General features: G+C 42.3%; 1 protein-coding gene across 3 annotated transcripts in view; it reads left to right on the top strand.

Annotated features, from left to right (window-relative positions):
- SLC23A2 (solute carrier family 23 member 2) overlaps window positions 1–20,148 on the top strand; it is a 139,420-nt gene that overhangs the window by 82,064 nt on the left and 37,208 nt on the right. For all 3 annotated transcript variants that reach the window (XM_043478813.1, XM_043478814.1, XM_043478815.1), the window contains 2 exons: window positions 2,651–2,767; window positions 5,300–5,457. In XM_043478813.1, the coding sequence (XP_043334748.1) occupies window positions 2,651–2,767; window positions 5,300–5,457 (275 nt within the window). The remainder of the gene's footprint in view (window positions 1–2,650; window positions 2,768–5,299; window positions 5,458–20,148) is intronic.

Here is a 20,148-nt window from a genome sequence, read left to right as displayed (position 1 = left end):
TAACACTCCCACGTGTAGGCACTGTGATAGTGTTGAGTTGTCCTTTGTGTAGTGAGTCCAGTGTCCATAGTTGCATCATATTAGCAAATGGTCACCTTCGTTCAGAAATATCCAAGACTCGTTTAGGAGTCCCGAATCAGGTTCAGTGATTCGCTTGGATGACTCACACTGATTCAATGGACATGAATTTGAGCAAACTCAGGGAGATAGTGAAGGACAGGGAACCCTGGCATGCTGTAGTCCATGAGGTCGCAAGAGTTGGACATGACTGAACAAGACCAACTCATAGAATTCAGAAAAGCTTCTGGTTATAGCTTATTTGAGAAAAAGGGTTCAGATTAAAATCAATGGAAAAAACCCATGTAGGGCAGGGTATAGGAGACACTGAGCAAACTTTCATTTGTCCTCTTCCTAATGGAGTCATGTGGGCAGTGCTTAATTTCCCCCAAAACAATGTTTGAGGACACTCAAGAAGTGTTGCCAGACCCTCTGGAGTCAAATTGATACCATGTGGCTCAAGGCCCCCATTGTCAATTGCACTGTTAGAATAATCTATGAAGGGCGGCTCAGGGGTTCAGGTAGACAAATATACTCTTAAGAGGAAGGATATTCCAAAAACATTGAAGTATCTTCCAGGTGTCAGGTAAGGACCAAACTTTTCTTTCAAATGTGCACGGTTTGAACAGCCCAGACCTGCTGAGTTAATCCTTTACTGCATATCATGGCTTCGCTGGTGGCTCAGTAGTAAAGAATCTGCTTGCAATGCAAGAGACCTGTGTTCGATCCCTGGGTTGGGCAGATCCTCTGGAGAAGGTAATGGCAACCCACTCCAGTATTCTTGCCTAGAGAATCCCCACGGACAGAGGATCTTGGCGGGCTATATAGTCCATGGGGTCACAAAGAGTTGGACATGACTGAGCGGCTAAGCACACACACAACTGCGTATCAAGTTCCTCACCATGTGTACCTTCTCTGCCACCCCTATGAACAAGTTTTGAATGACACATATAATATGTTTAAACCCATTTAATAATGCAGACCTGCCTATATCCATTGTTTGAATGGTTCAAACATTTGAATGGTTCAGAAAGGTCATATTCAATTCACATTTGGATTAGATCAAATGTCCGTTTACTTTTGATATTTACCTTTAGGCTTTTGAAAGTGATACTGAATTGTGTCATTAATACAACGGTCTTTGTTCAAGAGTATTTGGCCAGTGTATGTTCAAATTCCAGTATATGAAAAATGAAGTGATAAACAAGGAGTCAGCATCTTTCTCAGAATCTTTCTGTGGATCAGATCCATTGGAAAGTGGAACAAATTGGGCTAGATGTGACCAAGGTTTAGAATATTGTCATCTTTATCCTTTTTGTGGCACATCTTGTAATTTTGTTTCCTCTTAGCCACTTTATTATTAAAAAACTTAAAAAAAGAAAGGCACATCTTGGGTTCCAAGAAATTGTATGGTTTTAGAAACAGAGTAACATTGTGGGTATATACGGGAACTCCCTCCCCCCCGACCGAGTTTTCAGTTTGGCTCAGATACTGGATGAGTTCAGAAGTGACGCTGAAGCTGATCGGAAATGTCTGGAGTATAACCTGTGGTCTCTGTAAAGATTCTGGTTTATAAAGCATACAACACAACATTTAAAAAAATCTTCAGTAATGGGGGTTGGTGGGGTTATCCTTAACTACAAATACATTTTTAGTCTTTTTTTTTTTAGCATCTTTAATTTTTTTTTCTTTTTTAAAAATTTATTTTTTAACTGAAGGATAATTGTTTTACAGAATCTTATCGGTTTCTTTGAATCATAGTATCTGTATACCTTTGCTCTCTTCACTCACGTTTGTGTCTGAGCAGAAGTGTTTTAAAAGAAATGTGTTTCCTGGGACTTTCTTAGTGGTCTAGTGGTTAAGAATCTGCCAGCCAGTATAGAGGACATGGGTTTGATCCCTGGTCCAGGAAGATCCCACATGCCATGGAGCAACTAAGCACATGTGCCACAACTGCTGAGCCCATGCACTGCAGTTACTGAAACCCGCATGCTCCAGACCCCACGCTCTGAAAAGAGAAGCCACTGCAACGAGAAGCCTGTGCAATGCAACTCGAGAGTAGCCCCCACTTGCTGCAATGAGAGAAAGCCCACTTACAGCAACAGAGACCTAGCACAGCCAAAAATAAAATTTTAAAATGAATAAAAGAAGGGTATTTAGGTACAAAAATCTTTTTCCTTGCAGGGATGGGATGGGATAGGAGGGACAGATTAGTGCTGTTGAAACTAGTTAGCATTTTATAATATTTCTTCATTCAGGTTACCACCCAAGGATGGTATCACTCATGCCATGGTATTACTTTGTGGTCTCAACCTTGGGAGCATCTCTCTCTATGCAGGAGGTGCCCAGGTTTGGGGAGAAGCTCTGAGCAAGCTGGTTGCTCTTGGGGATGAGTTGATGGCAAGTGATACTGAGCCCCTAAATCCTGAGAACAGACTATCCCACTGAGTGTGCTTGACACAAAGGTAATAAAGGCTTCATTTTACATTAGAGTGACAGCCACTTTATAAAATTGTTTTTCAGTAACAGCCTGTGCTGAGTTAACTTTAGACCTTGCTTTTATTAAACAACTTCTTTTCTCCCTTGCTCACAGAGCTCCCTTGCTGAGACCTTGGATAGCACTGGCAGTCTAGACCCCCAGAGATCAGATATGATTTATACCATAGAAGATGTTCCACCCTGGTACCTGTGCATTTTTCTGGGGTTGCAGGTAAGATGATTCCTTTGGAATGTAACCACCAGTAGATGCTTGAATTGTCTGTCGAGATTATTTAAAATTCTATTTTTATTTTCTACTTATTGACAGCTTTAAGTTACTCTTTTAAGGATGATGAATGATAATTGTTAATTTGAATTTCAAAGCAGTGAAAGGAAGAAAACAGGAGGAGTAGGGTAACCATGGTAAGAAAGAAGGAAAATATTCAGGGAATAAGCAAGAGAAATGACAAGGAAGGAAGGAAAAAAGATCATACATGTATGGAAAGGGGGAGAATAGAGGGAAGGGAACGTAGAGAAATAGAGATAAGAAGGATTAGTGTTCATCTCTCATTCCTAGTTAACCAATCCATAGTCACTGTCAACCGCCATGAAATATGGGTGACATTAAGAAGTGCTGTGTTGCCATAAAAAGGAATGCATTTGAGTCAGTTCTGATGAGGTGGATGAACCTAGAACCTGTTATACAGAGTGAAGTGAGTCAGAAAGAGAAAGATAAACATGGTATTCTAACACATATATATGGAATCTAGAAAATGGTACTGAAGAATTTATTTACAGGGCAGCAATGAAGAAACAGACATAGTGAATAGACTTACAGACATAGGGAGAAGGAAGGAGAGGGTGAGATGTATGAAAAGAGTAACATGGAAACTTACATTACCATATGTAAAATAGATAGCCAGCCAATGGGAATTTGCTGTATGGCTCAGGAAACTCAAACAGGGGCTCTGTATCAATTTAGAGGAGTGGGATGGGGTGGGAGATGGGAGGGAGGTTCAAAAGGGAGGGGATAGATGTATACTTATGGCTGTTTCATGTTGGGGTTTGACAGAAAACAACAGAATTCTTTAAAGCAATTATCCTTCAATAAAAAAATAAATTTAAAAAAAGTGCTATGTTGGTCAGGACATAAATGTGGAGGCTTCAGTCTTGTTTTTAAAGGAAGGCAGGGTTGCTTTGTCTGCCTGCAGTTTCCTGTGGGAGCAGAGCAGGGAAGCTGCCAAGGAATAGGTAGGAGGGATGGGGTGAGAAGTGACCCAAGCTGGTGCAGGACTTCTGCATCTTTGGTATCCACTCCCCCCTCTCCCCCCAGCCACCACTCCCTTTTCCCACTTATGATCGAAGTGGGGCTTTAGGAGAAAGGGGATGACATGGAAGGCTCTTTGCCCAGACACATAGCTCTGGTCTGTTTGCCTTAGTTTTGAGATCTCACTTTCCATTCTTACTTTCTCAAGTTACAATGATCAGTTCATGCTAAGGAAATCAGTCTCATTACCCAGACAAGTTTATTCACTTGGATGTGGACTGTACCTGCTGACAGCTGATACTTTGGTTCAATTTCCAGGTCCTTCCCCCATCTTAGGTATTAAAACAATTGATAACCTGGACAGAAAGGCATTCTAATAAAGAAGACATAATCAAAGGACCTGACTGGTTGGGCAAATAATTTCCCTAGGGCTGAATGTCTCAAATGAGGTTCAGGAAACTCGTTTTTTGAAATGTTTATAGATGTGTCTAGAAGTAGTCTTCCCTTTTCAGATAAGATTGGGAAACCCTGTATGCATCATTCCCTTCTTGCCAGTGCAATCTTATGAGCAGCTCTGGGAAGTTCTGGATGGGAATGTTCTGTTACCTTCACCAAACACCTGTTAGTGTTACACAGTTGATCATTTTGGGCTGCAAGCAGCGCATTTTGGCAAAAATGAGCAGAGATGGGGACCTGTTCGGAAGAAAAGAGGAAATTTGCAGAACAGAAGTAAGAACTGAACAGGCAGGCCTCTGGGAGGAAGGGATGTGAGCAGTGAGAGCTGGAATGTCCTGCCTGGGCTGTAGGGAATGGGGGAGGGGTCCTAAAGGAGGAGTGGGACCAGCTCTTTCTGGATGATTCCCACAGCTGCTGTGTGAGCCTAGTGCTTCCCTGATTACTGTTAAATAATGCCAGGTCGTAGGAAAAGATGGAGAATGCCTTGTGCAGTGAAGCTTGTAACTTTAATCCCCAGACCTAAAAGAATTTTTTAAAAAGGATGAATTATCTCAAAACATAGTTGTAAAATTCTGCATAAAATATTGGCAAATCAAATTCCAGAAGAAAAATCTAACATGACTAACTAGGATTTGTTTCAAGAATGGCTCAGTGCCACACAGTTCCTGTTAACAGATTAGAGGGGAAAGATCTATGGCCTTTAGCAACTGGTGCTGAAAAGCAGTTAAAAAAACAAATATTCTCAGTAAAAATTCTATAGATAAAACATTACTGGTGTTTGTATTGCGTTTCCTTTGTGCTGGCCCGGATTCATGCAGGTAATAAGTAATAATACAGGTGAGTTAGAAGACAAGAAAATGTAATAGGAGAAATGCTGGGGGGAGAAAAAAACAATTTGGCATATGATGAGTGTACCTAAAAAAACAAATTCATGTGTGCTACTTTTTAAAAACAACAGGGGAGTGGGCAAAGTTAGGATAAAATCAGAAAAAAATAAAAAAAAAAGATTAATTTTCCCCCTCTGTCTCACTATCCCCACAGCATTACCTGACATGTTTTAGCGGCACCATTGCAGTGCCCTTTCTGCTGGCCGATGCCATGTGTGTGGGATATGACCAGTGGGCCACCAGCCAGCTCATTGGGACCATTTTCTTCTGCGTGGGAATCACAACTTTGCTGCAGACTACTTTTGGATGCAGGTGAGATTGGGGCACTGAATTGGGAATGCTGATGTGCCCACGAGGCATTGTTCACCTAGGGCTGCTTGGAAGGACTGACTGGAGTATGGGGAAGTGTGGCCTAGTGGCATTTGCCTTGCCTCTCCCCAGCCCTGTTGTGTTTCTTCCCTAGGTGGGTGGCACCACTTCCTGACTAGTTGTGCAGGCTGGAACTCAGCTCCTTCCTGCCTGGAAGGGCGAGTTTTCTCTCTAGTACTCTGTCACTGCCCCTAGTTCCTGAAGTTCAGACCTGGACTGCGTTCTACTAGGTTTCCCGTTGGTTTCCCTGCCTCCAAGGCTCCTCTCCTCTGCCCCGCCCTGCGTGCCACCCTGGTGTCGTTTTTCCAAAGTTTGCATCTTCCTGGGTGCTAGGAGGCTGCAGCCCTACTCCCTGTTTAAAAACTGGGATGTGCCCACCCCGCAGGCTCCTCCTTTGTGCTCTGTCCCACCGCCCTTCCGGGTATGTCCCTGAGCCCTGCAGTCTCCTTCCTGGCACTCACCAAGAAATGAGCTCCTCCTCCTCAAGCCCGCTGTGCTGTCTTACCATCCTGTGCTTGTGCCCCCTGCAGCCTTCCAGTCCTGGCTTGTTCCACTTCTCTCTGTGAAGCACCCTTGACTTCCCAACGCCTCTGTTGTTCTCTCTGAATTCCCACACATGCATCTTGTGTATGTTCTTCTTATGTGACTCTTATTCCGCTTTGTCCTTTTTCGTTTGTGTCTTTTCTTGCTGATTTGTGTTCCCTCAAAGTGCAAAGTGTGCTTTGCATCCCCAGGCCCCAGCTTACATGGATGTGGAGCTGACATAGGAAGGAAAAGAACTGTCGTCTTTTACCTTCTCCTGCAGTCTTGCTTTGTCCCCTCCTGTCCCCTTCTTCCACCCTCTTCACATTCAGCCTTTTCCTTTACCCCAGGATGTTGCTCAAGGGATGGAGCCTGTGGCGACAGGACTATCCTCAGGGCAAGGACAGCAGAGTAAATGTATAAGTTGTCTCTCCCTGCTAGGGAAGTGGGAGCAAACGCAGAGGGCAAAGAAGGCAGCCTGGTAATCATGGACTGTATTCAGTGAGTCAGAATCCTCCGAACAAGTTTCACTTACAGAGGACAGGAGAATATGGGAAGGACAATGTTAGGGCATTTTGGTTGGCAGCTTAATTAAGCAATGTCCTCATAAGGAATATGACAGCTCTTTAGCAGGTCTGATGGAAGGAAGGCTGTAAGGGCTGGCCAGCTCCTGGGGTTTTCAAATCCCCAGCTCCTGCAGAACTGCCTGAAGCCACCATGCTGAGCAGATCCCTTACCTCAGAAAGGAGGGTCGCCTTAGGGGACCCCTGAGGGAAAGGCAGCGTGTTACTGACCTATTAGGGGAAGGAGATGTATTTGGACACTCCAGAGAAGACTTGATTCATTTTCTTAGTGCTCAGGTAGTTAAACTTGGCTGATAGCATCTTTCATTCTTTTGTTACAGCATTCAAGATTTTGTGTTTTAAAGCCAGGGTGGTTCAGAAAGTTTTTATTGGCTGACTCAAGGACCTTATCTTGTACATGGGGAACTGGTTCTCTGGGGAAATATTTGTTTTCTAAACAGCTAGCTCATCAGAGAAGTTGTAGCACAAATCATCTATAAATTTAGGCAGTGCCTCTAGTTGAGAATTGTTGGTTGACTTGAAGAGGGAATGAAAAACATGTTTGCTGTGGTATGGCAGGTACCAGGCACAGCTCTGCCCTGGTCTTATATCAGGAAGGCTACTCCTGACTCTGCTTCCCTCTTTGTGCTAACACAACAGCACCTTTTTCTTGCCTTGGATCCTTGCCTCTCAGCTCCCATCTAGTAGGGAAAAAATAAAAAGGCACTCAGTGGCTTGGTTTTCAACTCCTCAAAGCCACAAGCTGTTGTTGATACATTCTTTTAAGTTTTGCCTAGCATATATTTGAGGGCCTGCTGTGTGAAGGCGAGCCCAGATGATGAGGTGTATGAGAGGTATTTCCCTCCCTACCTGATTGATCACCACCTCTGAGGTTGTTTGTTTTCTGTATCCCATGTCCCCTGTTTGTTTGCAGTATCCCATCTCCCCCATCCCGTGCATCTCTCTGTCCTTCACCGTTTTCTGTTAAAACTCTCACTCTTCTTTTCCCAATTTCCCCTTGTTTCACTGTGCCTGAAGAGGCAGGGCCACCCCTTCCAGCTGAATCACCTCTCAGATTCTTGCCCCCAGGTCTCCTGTGACTTTTGTAAAAGAAGAGCAGAGATCTCATGAATGACCAAATAGCACACCCCTTTAGTATTTCCAGCAGAGCAAGGTTGACACTCAGACCTCGGTAGAGTGGGGACCCACCCCTGGTACTCAAACACCCAGTATTTACTCAGAACAGGTCAGAGTTGAGCATCCCTGAGTCTATTCCAGGGATGTCTATTCAGCAAAGTCAGAGCAGCAGCATTGCCAGTGTTGGTTCAAATCAAGTTGTTGACCAATGTAATGATAAACTGTAATCCTATGGGCAGTCAGAATCTACAATTCCCAATAAAGCGTTAGCTTATGCCACGTGGCAAATGATGGTTTCTTTGCCGTTCGCACATGGGGGAATGAAATGAGTGAGTATGAGGAGTTAGAGAGGCCTGTGCAGTGTTATAACTGTGGACAGAAGACCTCTCCAGCTCCCAGTTTGCTTTTGTGAAAATGATAGGAGGCTCTTCCTAAGGTGTCCTATGGATGACATTTGCCATCATTGTGTGTTTGCAGATTATTATATTATAAGCTTCTTCCTAAAATACATTTGAAAAGTTGCAAGAGTATGAATAATATGAAAAGCCTTCTAATTCTGCTGCTTACTGACATAGACCCTCATCGTCGATTTTAAATTGTCATGTTTACAGACTTGTGCATTTACTTTCTGATCACAAGAGAATCAAACAAATGGATAAAGCAGTTGGGGCTGTGGAAATACAAGGGTGGGACAGTGCGAAAGAAAGGCTGACATGGCCAAGAGTGGAATTTATTCCCAATATCACAACCGTAAGGATTGCAGATGGCCTCTGCATGTTTGTTGGTGTTTGCAGTTCACACTCATTTCCTTAGATGGAGAGCTGCAGAAGAAAAAGGTTTTCATGTTCAGCTGTCATGATTTCTAGGGAAGATTTTCAGACTTTTCTAACTCTGAGTGGTTTGCCATGTGTGTCTGACTTCTATTTCTTTGTGTGTTTGCCTAACTCCCGTGTAGTACCCAGAACTCCCCTGCACTGAATGTCATGGATCTATGGGACCTTGAGACCAGCGATGGCCCAGCCTCTGAGGGATGGGGCCTTTATTGTGAGGAAGCTAAGACCATAATTGCAGGTCTAGAGCAGGGGAAGGAAGTGTAACCATTTCCATTCTCTGGGCTCTGGCCAGGTCATCCCTGCTCCACGTTTCACATGGGTGCGCTGAAGAGTGGCGTGCTGTTTCGGGAAAGCTGTTTCATTGCATAAAAATAACCAAAAGTGATATGGAAAAAGTGAGAGTGAAACAGAGGTGTGCCTTTGCAAGCCTGAACCATGAGCTTGCAGTGCCAGCTTTAGGATACTATGTCAAAAATACTCCTTTGGGGATGTGTTTTCCATGAGCTGGGCTGGCTAAGGCCACAGAAAATGTGTCTGATGCAGCATGTGCAGAATGTCCTTCCTTCCCTAAACGTCTCCCCTGGCATGAACATGGTTTCCTTTCTTCCAGAGATCATGACTTGTTTTGGAATGGAGATCATGTATCTCAGCCCCAATTGTGTAACTTCTGTGGCTTCAGTGCTTTCCAGAGTCTCTGCCTCTTGGGGATCAAGTGTTTCTGTGACAACTGCTTCTTTCATCCCCTTCCCTCCATCCAACCTTTTCCTTCTTCCTTCTTTCCTTTGACTTTGGTCCCCTGCACTTGGCTTTTAACAAGGTCTTTATTGCTCTTGAGTACCCTTGAGTGAGGTTTCAGCAGTTCTCATTCTGGTTGATTTAAATCCACCTTACCCCTTGGGGTCTTTCTAGGAGTTAGTACAAAGCCTTTAAAATCCCATGAGCTGGGTCAAGGGTCAGAGTCCCCCAACCCAGGTGTTAACCAGCCCGCAGCAGCCATGCATCCCTGGCTTTGGGGAGGACTCAGTTAATGCATCACTTTGGCTGCCATTGTCTTTTCCATCAGAGACCAAGCCTGGGTAGCAGCTCTGAGCTTCCCAGAGTCCCTGCCCTTAACTGCAGGTGTTAGTGCACAGCTGGGGATGAAGGAAGGCCATCTGGGATGGACCCTGCCCTTTGTGCACCACGCTGACCTTTTCCAACCTTCCCTGAGGTGTGCAGGTGCTGTATTTGGGGACCACATCCAGTCTTTTGTTCCAGGTTCCTCTTGGAGTCCTATCTGTCAGCTCTCCAGAAAAAGAAAAAATTGCAGGCTGAGAGGCCCTTTCCTTGAGAGCCTCTCCTGGCTATAACAGGCCTGCTGGAGACTCACAGAAACTTCCTTTGCTGAGAAAAGGTAGGGTTTTGGCTAAGACAGTAGCTAGCACAGCAGCCTGACCTCTAGCAGAGCTGACTGTCCTGAGGAGAGAGCTCCTCTGTTTTTCACCTCCTTGGGTTCCGGGGCTGGTACATATTGTGTGCTTACTAACTATGGGGGGTGGCTCCAGGATACTTCAAGATCTCAAGTCTGAGGCTTTGAACTCTTGATAATATTTAGAAGAATGGAGAGATGCAGTGCTTAGATTGGGGTAGGGAGACTGGGATTTCCCTCATATTCTTTCTCTGTATATGTATTTGTGCTGGGGTATATATGCAACTTTTTGAATTAATTGAGAGTTGCAGGCAGCATGGTGATGACTCACTCCTAAATACTCTCCTAGAAATGAGGGTCTCTTGTGTAACTGTTTACCACACCTGAGAAATTTGAGTCATATCATCTAATATGCAATCTATGTCTAATTTCCCTAGTTGTCCCTAAAATATCTGTTATAGCTGTTCTGCCCACCTCTCTGAACCAGGATCCAATTAAGTTTGTATGGTGCATTTGTTGTGTTTCTGTGGTCTGATACATTTTTCTTCCACATGATCCCCTTTTTTTTTTTACATAATGATTAAAGGCTTTATTTGGCAGGAAGATACATAATAATTCTAACCATACATAAACATAACAACAATGCTCAAGATGCAGAAACCAAACACTAATAGAACTATAAGAAGAAATAGAGAAATACACTATCATAGTGGAAGATGCCAACCTTTTTGTTTTAAATTGAAGTCTATTTGACCTATAACACTGTGTCAGTTCCGAGTTGATACTTCTATACATTAAAAAATGATTGCCACAATAAGTCTAGTTACCATTTGCCACCATACAAAATTATTACAATTTTTATTGACTATAAAATTGTGATTATTTTATTTATTGACTCTTGCTGTATAGTTCATCCTAGTGACATTTATTTTGTAACTGGAAGTTAGTACTTCTTTAACTCCCGCACATGTTTTACGCATCCCCTCCACCCTCTACCTCTAACGATCACCAGTTTTTTTCTGTATCTATGAATCTATTTCTGTTTTGTTATGTTTGTTCATTTATTTTGATTTTTATGTGTTTATTGATAGATAAATGGATGAAGAAGGCATGATTTATACACACACACACACACACACACACACACATACGCACAATGGAATACTACTCATCTATAAAAAAGAATGAAACCTTGCTATTTGTGACAACATGCATGATCCTAGAGGATGTTATACTAAGTAAATAAGTCAGATAGAGGAAGACGAATATCATATGTTTCCACTTATAGATAGAATTTAAAAATCAAAATACATGATCCTCTTTTTAAAGAGTCCAGGGCAGTTGTCTTGTTGAACATCCCATAGTCTGAATATGTCTAGTTGTGTTCTTGGGGGTGATATTTGATTTGTTCCACAATTCTGCTACTTGTAAACTGGGAGATGGGGCCAAAGGCATGGTTGATTCAGAATGAACATTTTTGCCAGCGTTACTGTATAGATGATAGTGAGTGTATCATGTTAAGTAGGTTCTTAATAGCAAGTTGTAGGTTTTTCCTGCCTCCACGTAAAAAAAAAACATATATATATATATATATATATATGTATATACTATTTAACTTAATGAATTTTAGGTAGTATATTAAAAACATGGGTATCAGTGAAAAACTGGAGGTAGTGACCTTGGAGAAAGAGGGGAGCTTTGCCTGGCTCCCCTCACCAGCTGTATTGTGGGGCTTTGACTTCAGAGGTGACATTACTCCCATTCTACCCTTTGCCAGCTGTCTGGCTTTTTTAAAAACATTTATTTATTTGGCTGCATCGGGGCTTTGTTGCAGCATGTGGGCTCTTCATTTAGGAATACATGATATTTTGTTATGGCAGGTGGGCTTCTGTAGTTACAGCAAGCGGGCTTAGTTGCTCTGTGGCATGTGGGATCTTAGTTACCCAACCAGGATTCAGACCCACATCATCTGCATTGGAAGGTGGATTCTTAACCACTGGGTCACCAGGGAAGTCGTCAGCTGTGTGGCTTTGGCTAGTTGACTGGTCTCAAAGCCCTTTCTCTCCTCTCTAAAATGTAATAGTAATAAAGTTGTTGCTACTGCTGCTGCTAAGTCACTTCAGTCGTGTCCAACTCTGTGCGACCCCATAGACGGCAGCCCACCAGGCTCCCCCGTCCATGGGATTTTCCAGGCAAGGACACTGGAGTGGGGTGCCATTGCCTTCTCCAAATAAAGTTGTTAGTAAGCGTCAAATGAGATAGTGTCCTGGCACCTGACCACACTTGCCTGTTGGTGCTTATTATTTTAGTGGGGCCTCCAGAAGGGTGTGTAGGTGAGGTAGATGAGGGTGCAGTGGGCAAGTCTGGGACACCACATGGAGCAGCTCATCCTTGATGACATGGCAGGGGTTGAGTGTGCTCCTTGGCCACACGACCACTGGTGGACTCCTTCAACTCGAGCTTTTCTGAGTGGGCTCCCCCTTCAGTTAACATGTTGTTTCTCTGTTTGCTGTTATTTCTGATGCTTCAGATGACTAGGAGACTAAGTCCTCTCATATGTGAGGTTAATGAATCTAGTTCCCCACAGTCTTTTTTCCTTGACTGCCACATCTCACTTGCCCCGTATGTTTCCACGTGTTCTAAAATGCACATCTTCTTCCTCACGGCCCACTGACTCTCCCTTGTATCCTCCCTTTTCAGGCAGGTGGACTGCCTGACAAAAGCTGCACCGGGATAGAGCAGCACTATGCATGAGCCACAGAAAGAGCTTCTCCTCAAATACCCAGAGTGAAGCTCTTTTCTTTTTCTTTTTTAGTTTTGTGTCTTTTCTAACTATTTGATATAACTCTAGTATTTTAAGGAATTATCCCCCCCCCATTTCTCCTTCAAGAAAGACACTTTATAGGCAAAAATTTTTTTAAGTCAATCTACTGAAGGGTAATTGACATAGAGTAAAATTTGCCTTTTTTCCTGTGCATAGTTAGATGAATTTTTACTCATGTGTACAGTCACTTAATCACCACGACACCAATAGACAGAGCATTGTCCACATCAAAGGATTCCCTTATGCTTCTCTGTGACTGACTAGATATTTAAGTAATGTAATAAACTTTTGACTTGAAATAGTTAATACTATCATGCCTGAAAAAGAGGTTATCAAAATTGGATCCAGCCAGGCCCCCTAAATTCCTGTGCTCTGTCTTGACAAAGCCTCCTGCTGGGAGAGTAGCCAGTTGGCTGCTTTCTACTGAGGTCCCCCAGGAGTGTGTCTAACTGAAAGTGTTAACTGAGCTAACTCATATAATTTTGATATTTACATATAAGACCAGAATATCATGGACATGAAGAGAAATGTTAGACTTGCTTTAGTTAAGAGTTTTCTTTGAATCAACTCAAAATGGATTAGAAATCCAAATGCAAGAAATGTGAAATCATATAACTATTAGAATAAAACCAGGGTGAATTCCTTTATAACTTGAGTAGGGAAAGAGTTTCAAAATAGGACTCAAACTCTAGAATCAATAAAAGGATGAAAATACAATGCCATTAAGTGTTTTAAAATTTTAAGCTTTTCATTGTAAAAAATATAAAAAAATGGCAAACTGGAGAAAATATCTGTAATACAGGTAAGTTCTAATATCTCTAACTGGGGCTTCCCAGATGGCTCAGTGGCAAAGAATCCGCCTGCCAATGCAGGAGACTCAGGTTCTATCCCTGGGTCAAGAAGATCCCCATGGAGAAAGAAATGGCAACCCAATCCAGTATTCTTGCCTGGTAAATCCCACGGACAGAGGAGCCTGGCAGGCTACAGTCCATGGAGTCACAAAAGAGTTGGACACAATTTAGCAACTAAACAACAATGTGCCTAATATAGAAAGAACTCTTACAATCAAAGTTAAAAAAAATACCAAAAAATATATAGAAAAAGCAAAAGACACAAATAGACAATTCTCAAAAAAGCTATATACTGGCCCTTCATCATAGGAAAGGATCAAATTGACTTTATAATAAGAGAAGTACGAACTAAATCTACTCTGAGACACCATTTGTCTCCTTTGTCAATTGACAGAAAATAATTTTGACAAGCCACTCGGATGGCAAAACTGAGAGAACAGGCATTGTTACACATTGCTCTCAGGAGTGTGTGGCTCAGACAGTAAAGAATCAGCCTGCAATGCAGGAGACCTGAACTCGATCCCTGGGTTGGGAAGATTGCTTGGAGAAGGGAATGGCTACCCACTCCAGTATTCTTCCCTGGAGAATTCCATGAACAGAGGAGTCTGGCAGGCTACAGTCCATGAGGTTGCGAAGAGTTGAACATGACTGACTGACTGACACTTTCACTTTTTCAGAAACTAAATCTACCCTGAGACACAATTTGTCTTCTTTGTCAGATTAACAAAAATAATTTTGACAAGCCCCTCTGATGGAAAAACTGTAGGAGAACAGGCATTGTTACACATTGCTGTCAGGAGTGAAAATAGTTCAGTCCCTATGAGGAGGGGTGTTACAGTATTGAGAGCACATATGCATTTACCATTTGATTTAACGGTCCTACTTCTAGAAATTTAACCTGCAGATATGCTCTCACAAATGCAAAATAAATGCAGAAAGTTTTTTTATTGCTGTGTAATTTGTAATGACAAAATAGTTCGGTTCGGTTCAGTCGCTTAGTCGTGTCTGAATCTTTGCGACCCCATGAGTCGCAGCACGCCAGGCCTCCCTGTCCACCACCAACTCCCAGAGTTTACTCAAACTCATGTCCATCTAGTTGGTGATGCCATCTAGCCATCTCATCCTCTGTCGTCCCCTTCTCCTCCTGCCCCCAACCCCTCCCACCATCAGGGTCTTTTCCAATGAGTCAGCTCTTCTCATGAGGTGGCCAAAGTATTGGAGTTTCAGCTTCAGCATCAGTCCTTCCAGTGAACACCAGGACTGATCTTGTTTAGGAGATCAGACAAAATAGTTAACACAACTTAAATGCCCATATGTAGGAGACTAGCATACATCGCAGTGAATGCAGCTCTGAGAAAGAATAAGGAAGATCTTCTTGAACTGGTGTAGAGTAAGTTCTAAGGGTATATTGGAAAAAGCAAGTTGTAAAACAGTGTGTATGTTTGAAGAAATAAGGAGAAGTTAGAAATTAATAAAAATGGTTAATGATAAGTGAGATTTGGAGGGTGGAGGCGATAGGAATGGGAGTGACCATATATTTTATGGTTTTATTTTAAAACTATAAAATGGTCAAATATGTTTTGAAAATATATGTTCAAAACATAAACTCTAAAAGGATGAAGAAACGCAAATCCTAAAATTGAATACAAACAGAAACAAGTGAACCTATGACAAATTGCTGGCCACATGGAGAAAAGAATTAATTCATAGACTTTAGAACATAGTACTTTGCACACTCTGAATGAAATATATTCCAAGGGGAAAAAAAGAGAAACCTTAAACTTTCAGTTCAGTTCAGTTGCTCAGTCGTATCTGACTCTTTGCGACCCCATGAACTGCAGCACACCAGGCCTCCCTGTCCATCACCACCAACTCCCGGAGTCTACCCAAACCCATGTCCACTGAGTCGGTGATGCCATCCAACCATCTCATCCTCTGTCGTCGCCTTCTCCTCCTGCCCCCAATCTTTCGCAACATCAGGATCTTTTCAAATGAATCAGCTCTTCGCATCAGGTGGCCAAAGTATTGGAGTTTCAGCTTCAACCTTTAACTTAGTAGTCTTATTAGTAGTGACATTGGTATAATTCTGGAACTGTGGTGCTTTGGGCAAATTTGGGATAGTTTATATTAAAAGGAATAGTCATGGAAGTGTATTATTAAACTGAATAAAAAATGAGTCCATGTGTTTAGGATGATGTTTTCTTTTTGGACAAAAAGAAAAGCTCTTTACAAAAGGACACTAATTAGTATCAACGGAATGATAAAATTAAAAACTATAGTTTTAGAGCCACACGACACGGTAAGAATGTTAATAAGCTAGTGAGAATATAATATTTGTACAATTTAGGAATCACCTTATAGATAATTTATTCATTACAAAAGGAAGAGGTACTTTGAAAACGGAGAGTTCCAGTAGTCACTACCCTGACCAAGTTTTCTTACCTCATGGGACAGCCTGACAGGCCTCCCGATGTGATGCTTTAAGAAAGGTACGACACCTGAGCAGTCTTTGCCAAAAGTGTTTGACAGTGAAAGTTGCTCAGTCATGTCCGACTCTTTGTGACCCCATGGACTGTACAGTCCATGGAATTCTCCAGGCTGGAATACTGGAGTGGATAGCCTATCCATTTCTCCAGTGGATCTTCCCCACCCAGGAATTGAACCGGGATCCTATCGCTTCTCCAGATGATCTTCACCACCCAGGAATCGAACCGGGGTCTCCTGCATTGCAGGTGATTCTTTACCAGCCGAGCTACCAGAGAAGGTATGACACCTGAGCAGTCTATGCCAAAAATGTTTAACCTGACTCTAAATATGATGCACAATAACCAGCTGCAGTGTAGAAACTGTGGTTGGATATAAGCACTTTTATAAACAATTAGGGACTTCTGTGATGGTCTAGTGACAGATTTCACCTTCTAATGCAAGGGGTGCAAGTTTGATCCCTGATTGGGAAACCAAGGTCCCACATGCCTTTGGCCAAAAAAAAAAAAAAAAATCCAAAAAATGTAAAACAGAAGCAATATTTTAACAAATTCAGTAAATACTTCAAAAATGGTCCACATTAAAAAAAAAAAAATCTTAAAAGAATTTGGGGAATTGAAGTATGGCCTAACTATTAGGCCATGTTATTAAAATTCATGTCACCTTCCTTGGGTGTGATTACGGGGCAGGGGGTAATGATGTGGGAGGATTTATTTATTCTTAAGAGATGCCTACTAAAGTGTTTGGGTAGAGGACTCCATGCCCACAAGCTCCTTTTCAGCAGTCCAGCAGATGCATACATACATATAGGTGTAGTAAACAGTATGGAAATATTTCCAGTTAAGAATATTCTTTGACACATTGTATTTTGCTTTTCTTAAGGCCAAACTTGCAATTGTGCTGCAGTTTAGATTCAAGTAAATGTTTATTTGGTGATGAAAGTTTTTGTACCAACTTGATTACTTTCTTGGTAGATGGAGGAAGCCAGGCACAGTGTGTTCTCTGTGCTGTTGAATTATGTGTTTGCTGTATTCATTTTCATTAAATAGTTTAGTTCTGGGCAGATGCATTTCACCCCTTCTTGGTGCTGCCTGTGGGACTGTTTCCTTTTAAACTTTTTGATACCTTTTCCTTGATGGCACCATGGAGGACTGCCAGCCTCTGGGGCATGGGGGAGTTACCTGATTTTTTATCTTGGATATCCATGCACATTGAACTCTCTACTCTCTCTACCCAGTGCCTTTAATCTTAAAAAGTTCTCCCCCAAATTTGCAATTAAAAGCAACATGGCAGAAAGATATAACCTCTTATTTCTAGTCTAATAAAATTCCTCTGGAAGGATATTTGTCAATAGCACCTTCAATTCATTAATTACTAAGCGAAAGTTAGTGCTGGGGGGTCCAGTGATGGGTAAATAGGCTCAGTTCCTACTGTCAGGGTGATACCACCCCCTTGGGGAGATGAGCAGGTTAGCAGCAGGGAGCTCTTCAATACAGAGGCTTCAGTGCTGTGAAGGGAGTTGTAGAGGCCAAAACCTGACTTGGGCAGGCTGGTCATCTGAACTGCCACCACAGGATGGGTGGAGTCAGTGAAACAAGGACCACTAACCAGAGTTATGTCACAGCCTCTTGGAATGCCTTGAGAATAGTTAAAGTCAACTTTTGCGTTTTTCCCCCCAGAAGTGATTCTTTCAGAGCAAGGTTCTTCACTGGTTTTCCTCTTATCTACAAGAAGATTTCAAGGCATTTGCTGTTTGGCCCCCTCTGACCTTCACCACACCAACTCCCACCCACAGTAAAGTACATGCAATTCTTTGAGGATTTCTGGGTCTGCTTTGTGGCTCTCATTTGCATCTGCTCTCCTCTGCCTGGATTAACTAACCTCTTGCTTATGGGCTGAAGTACTTATTGTCCTTTAAGTGATTACAGACTCCCATGGCATCTTGCACCATCTCCCTCACTACCCTTCATGTATAGCCATGATAGATAATCTCTTTCACACAACAGAAACCCCTCAAGGGCCCAAGGGTGGTTTTTCCCATTGTCTCATCTGTTTATAAGTGTGCCTGTGTCAAGCAGACACCCAGGAAATGTCCATCAAGAGACCAAAATGGTAAATCCCTTCATCTGGCATAGGGGTTGTCTTTGTTGCCTAGTGCCTCAGCCTTACCCAGAAGTAATTATTCAAAATGCAGATTCAGAGACTCCACCTGAAACTGATTAACATAGACTGAGTGAGAAGGAGAAATGTTCCCTTTTAACCAGCGCCCACCAGCCCCACCCCAGGGAATCATGAAGCAGTTTCCTGGCAACTTGGGGAGTAACTTGTAGAAATCATGGCCAGAAGGTCCTAAGTAGGAGAACACATTATAGATCCTTAGGAGAGCCAAGAATAATTCCTGGAGGAGATGGTATTTTTGGTGCCCTTTAAATGTTGAAATGGAGCTTTAGAAATGAATTGATGACTGAGGGGATAAGCAAAGGCTCAGAGGCAAGAACATAGACTACTTGCCTGGAGTGCAAGTGTGTGACATGATGGGTGAGAGACTAGACTGGGAAATGGATTCAGGTCACCTGGATGCTCAAGAGGAAATGAGGCACCTCCAGAAGAGTTTTGAGCAAAGTAAAAACTTGTGTGGGGCTTGTTAGGGTCTTTTCCTCTCCTGGGGCTACAAAATTTGCTCATATTTTTTTCCTTAATGACATCTAGTTAACACTATTTATTAACTTTAAAAATGTCTACTAAAAAAAAAATTCTACATTTTTGGGGTATTTTCACATATTTAAGATATACTTTCCCTGTAGTCAAGGTTAGCAATTTTATTTTTTCTGTAGTGTGTTAACCAGTGAATATTTTAGGCTTTGTGTTCCCTGTTATAACTATTCAGCTCTACCACTGAAGCATAAGAGTAGGTGCAGACAGCTCATGAATGAGTGAGGGTGGTGGCTGTGTCCCAGTGAAACTTTACTCATAAAACCAGGTGGTTTTCCAACTCCTTGTGTAAAGAAAAGCACAGTTTAATTTGTTTCCTTTCCAGTCATCAGTGCAGAATAAAAGAGCAGACAGTCCTGTCTACTTGAAGAGCCCAGGGATCTGAAGTTTAGATGATTGTATCGGGGAAGAGCCTCATCTACCTCAGAATAGTGTGTACCAGCTCTGTATTTGTAAAGCGGCTCTATGTCCTTCAGCCAGAGCCAGTGTTTCTCAATCCAGTTACTGTGTGACTCAGGGCAGGACGTACTGTCAGCTCAGAGGAGAGCCTTACTGGGTTCCTATCCTACTGGCCAGGACACTGATTCAAGGCTGCTTAGAAGTGTTTTAAGAATGATCTGGATATCTGAAAGTTCCAAACCCTTCAAACCAAAGGGCTAGTTTCATATTTTACCCTCAAAATAATGTTAAAGATAGTGATTGAGTTCCTATGTTAGACCATTAGAGCCACCTTAATAGAACTCCAGTGGAAAATACTCTATTATACTCTAATAATAAATAACAAAATCTTTTGAATTTGAGTAGCACCAGTGCTCATAAAATCAATATGAATTATCTAGAATGTAATTGAATGGTGGTATCGAGGATCTCTGCATTTAGTTTGACAGTGTAGGCAGGAAATTTAACAGAATCTACAAGTTTTCTGGGACCTTTAGAAATAAGGGTACAAGCGTTTTTTTGAGTATTTTTTTTTTTTTGATTAAGCACAATATTTTATCTACTGTTGATTTGTAACTTACAGTTTTCCTTTTTCTCAATAGATAGATAACTAATGTAATCTTATTGCTTATCCCCAGTGATTTACGGCAGTTTTGACTTACAAAATGGAACGACATGGGGAGATAGGTTTTTCTCCCGTGATAACCAATAAGAATTTGACAGGGAGGAGGATGGTAAAATAGAAGAGGTACATTGATGATTAATAAGGAGCTCACAAGCTCAGCAGGACAGAGATCCAAATGCCTGCATTCCCCCCCACCAAGGGGAAAGGTGGTAATGTCAGGGGCTGGTGTTGGGGTGC

The sequence above is a fragment of the Cervus canadensis genome, chromosome 10 (assembly GCF_019320065.1).
Source record: "Cervus canadensis isolate Bull #8, Minnesota chromosome 10, ASM1932006v1, whole genome shotgun sequence".
Lineage (NCBI taxonomy): Eukaryota > Metazoa > Chordata > Mammalia > Artiodactyla > Cervidae > Cervus > Cervus canadensis.
Note: the sequence above shows the minus strand (reverse complement) of the source record. Positions and strands in the feature narration are given on the sequence as shown.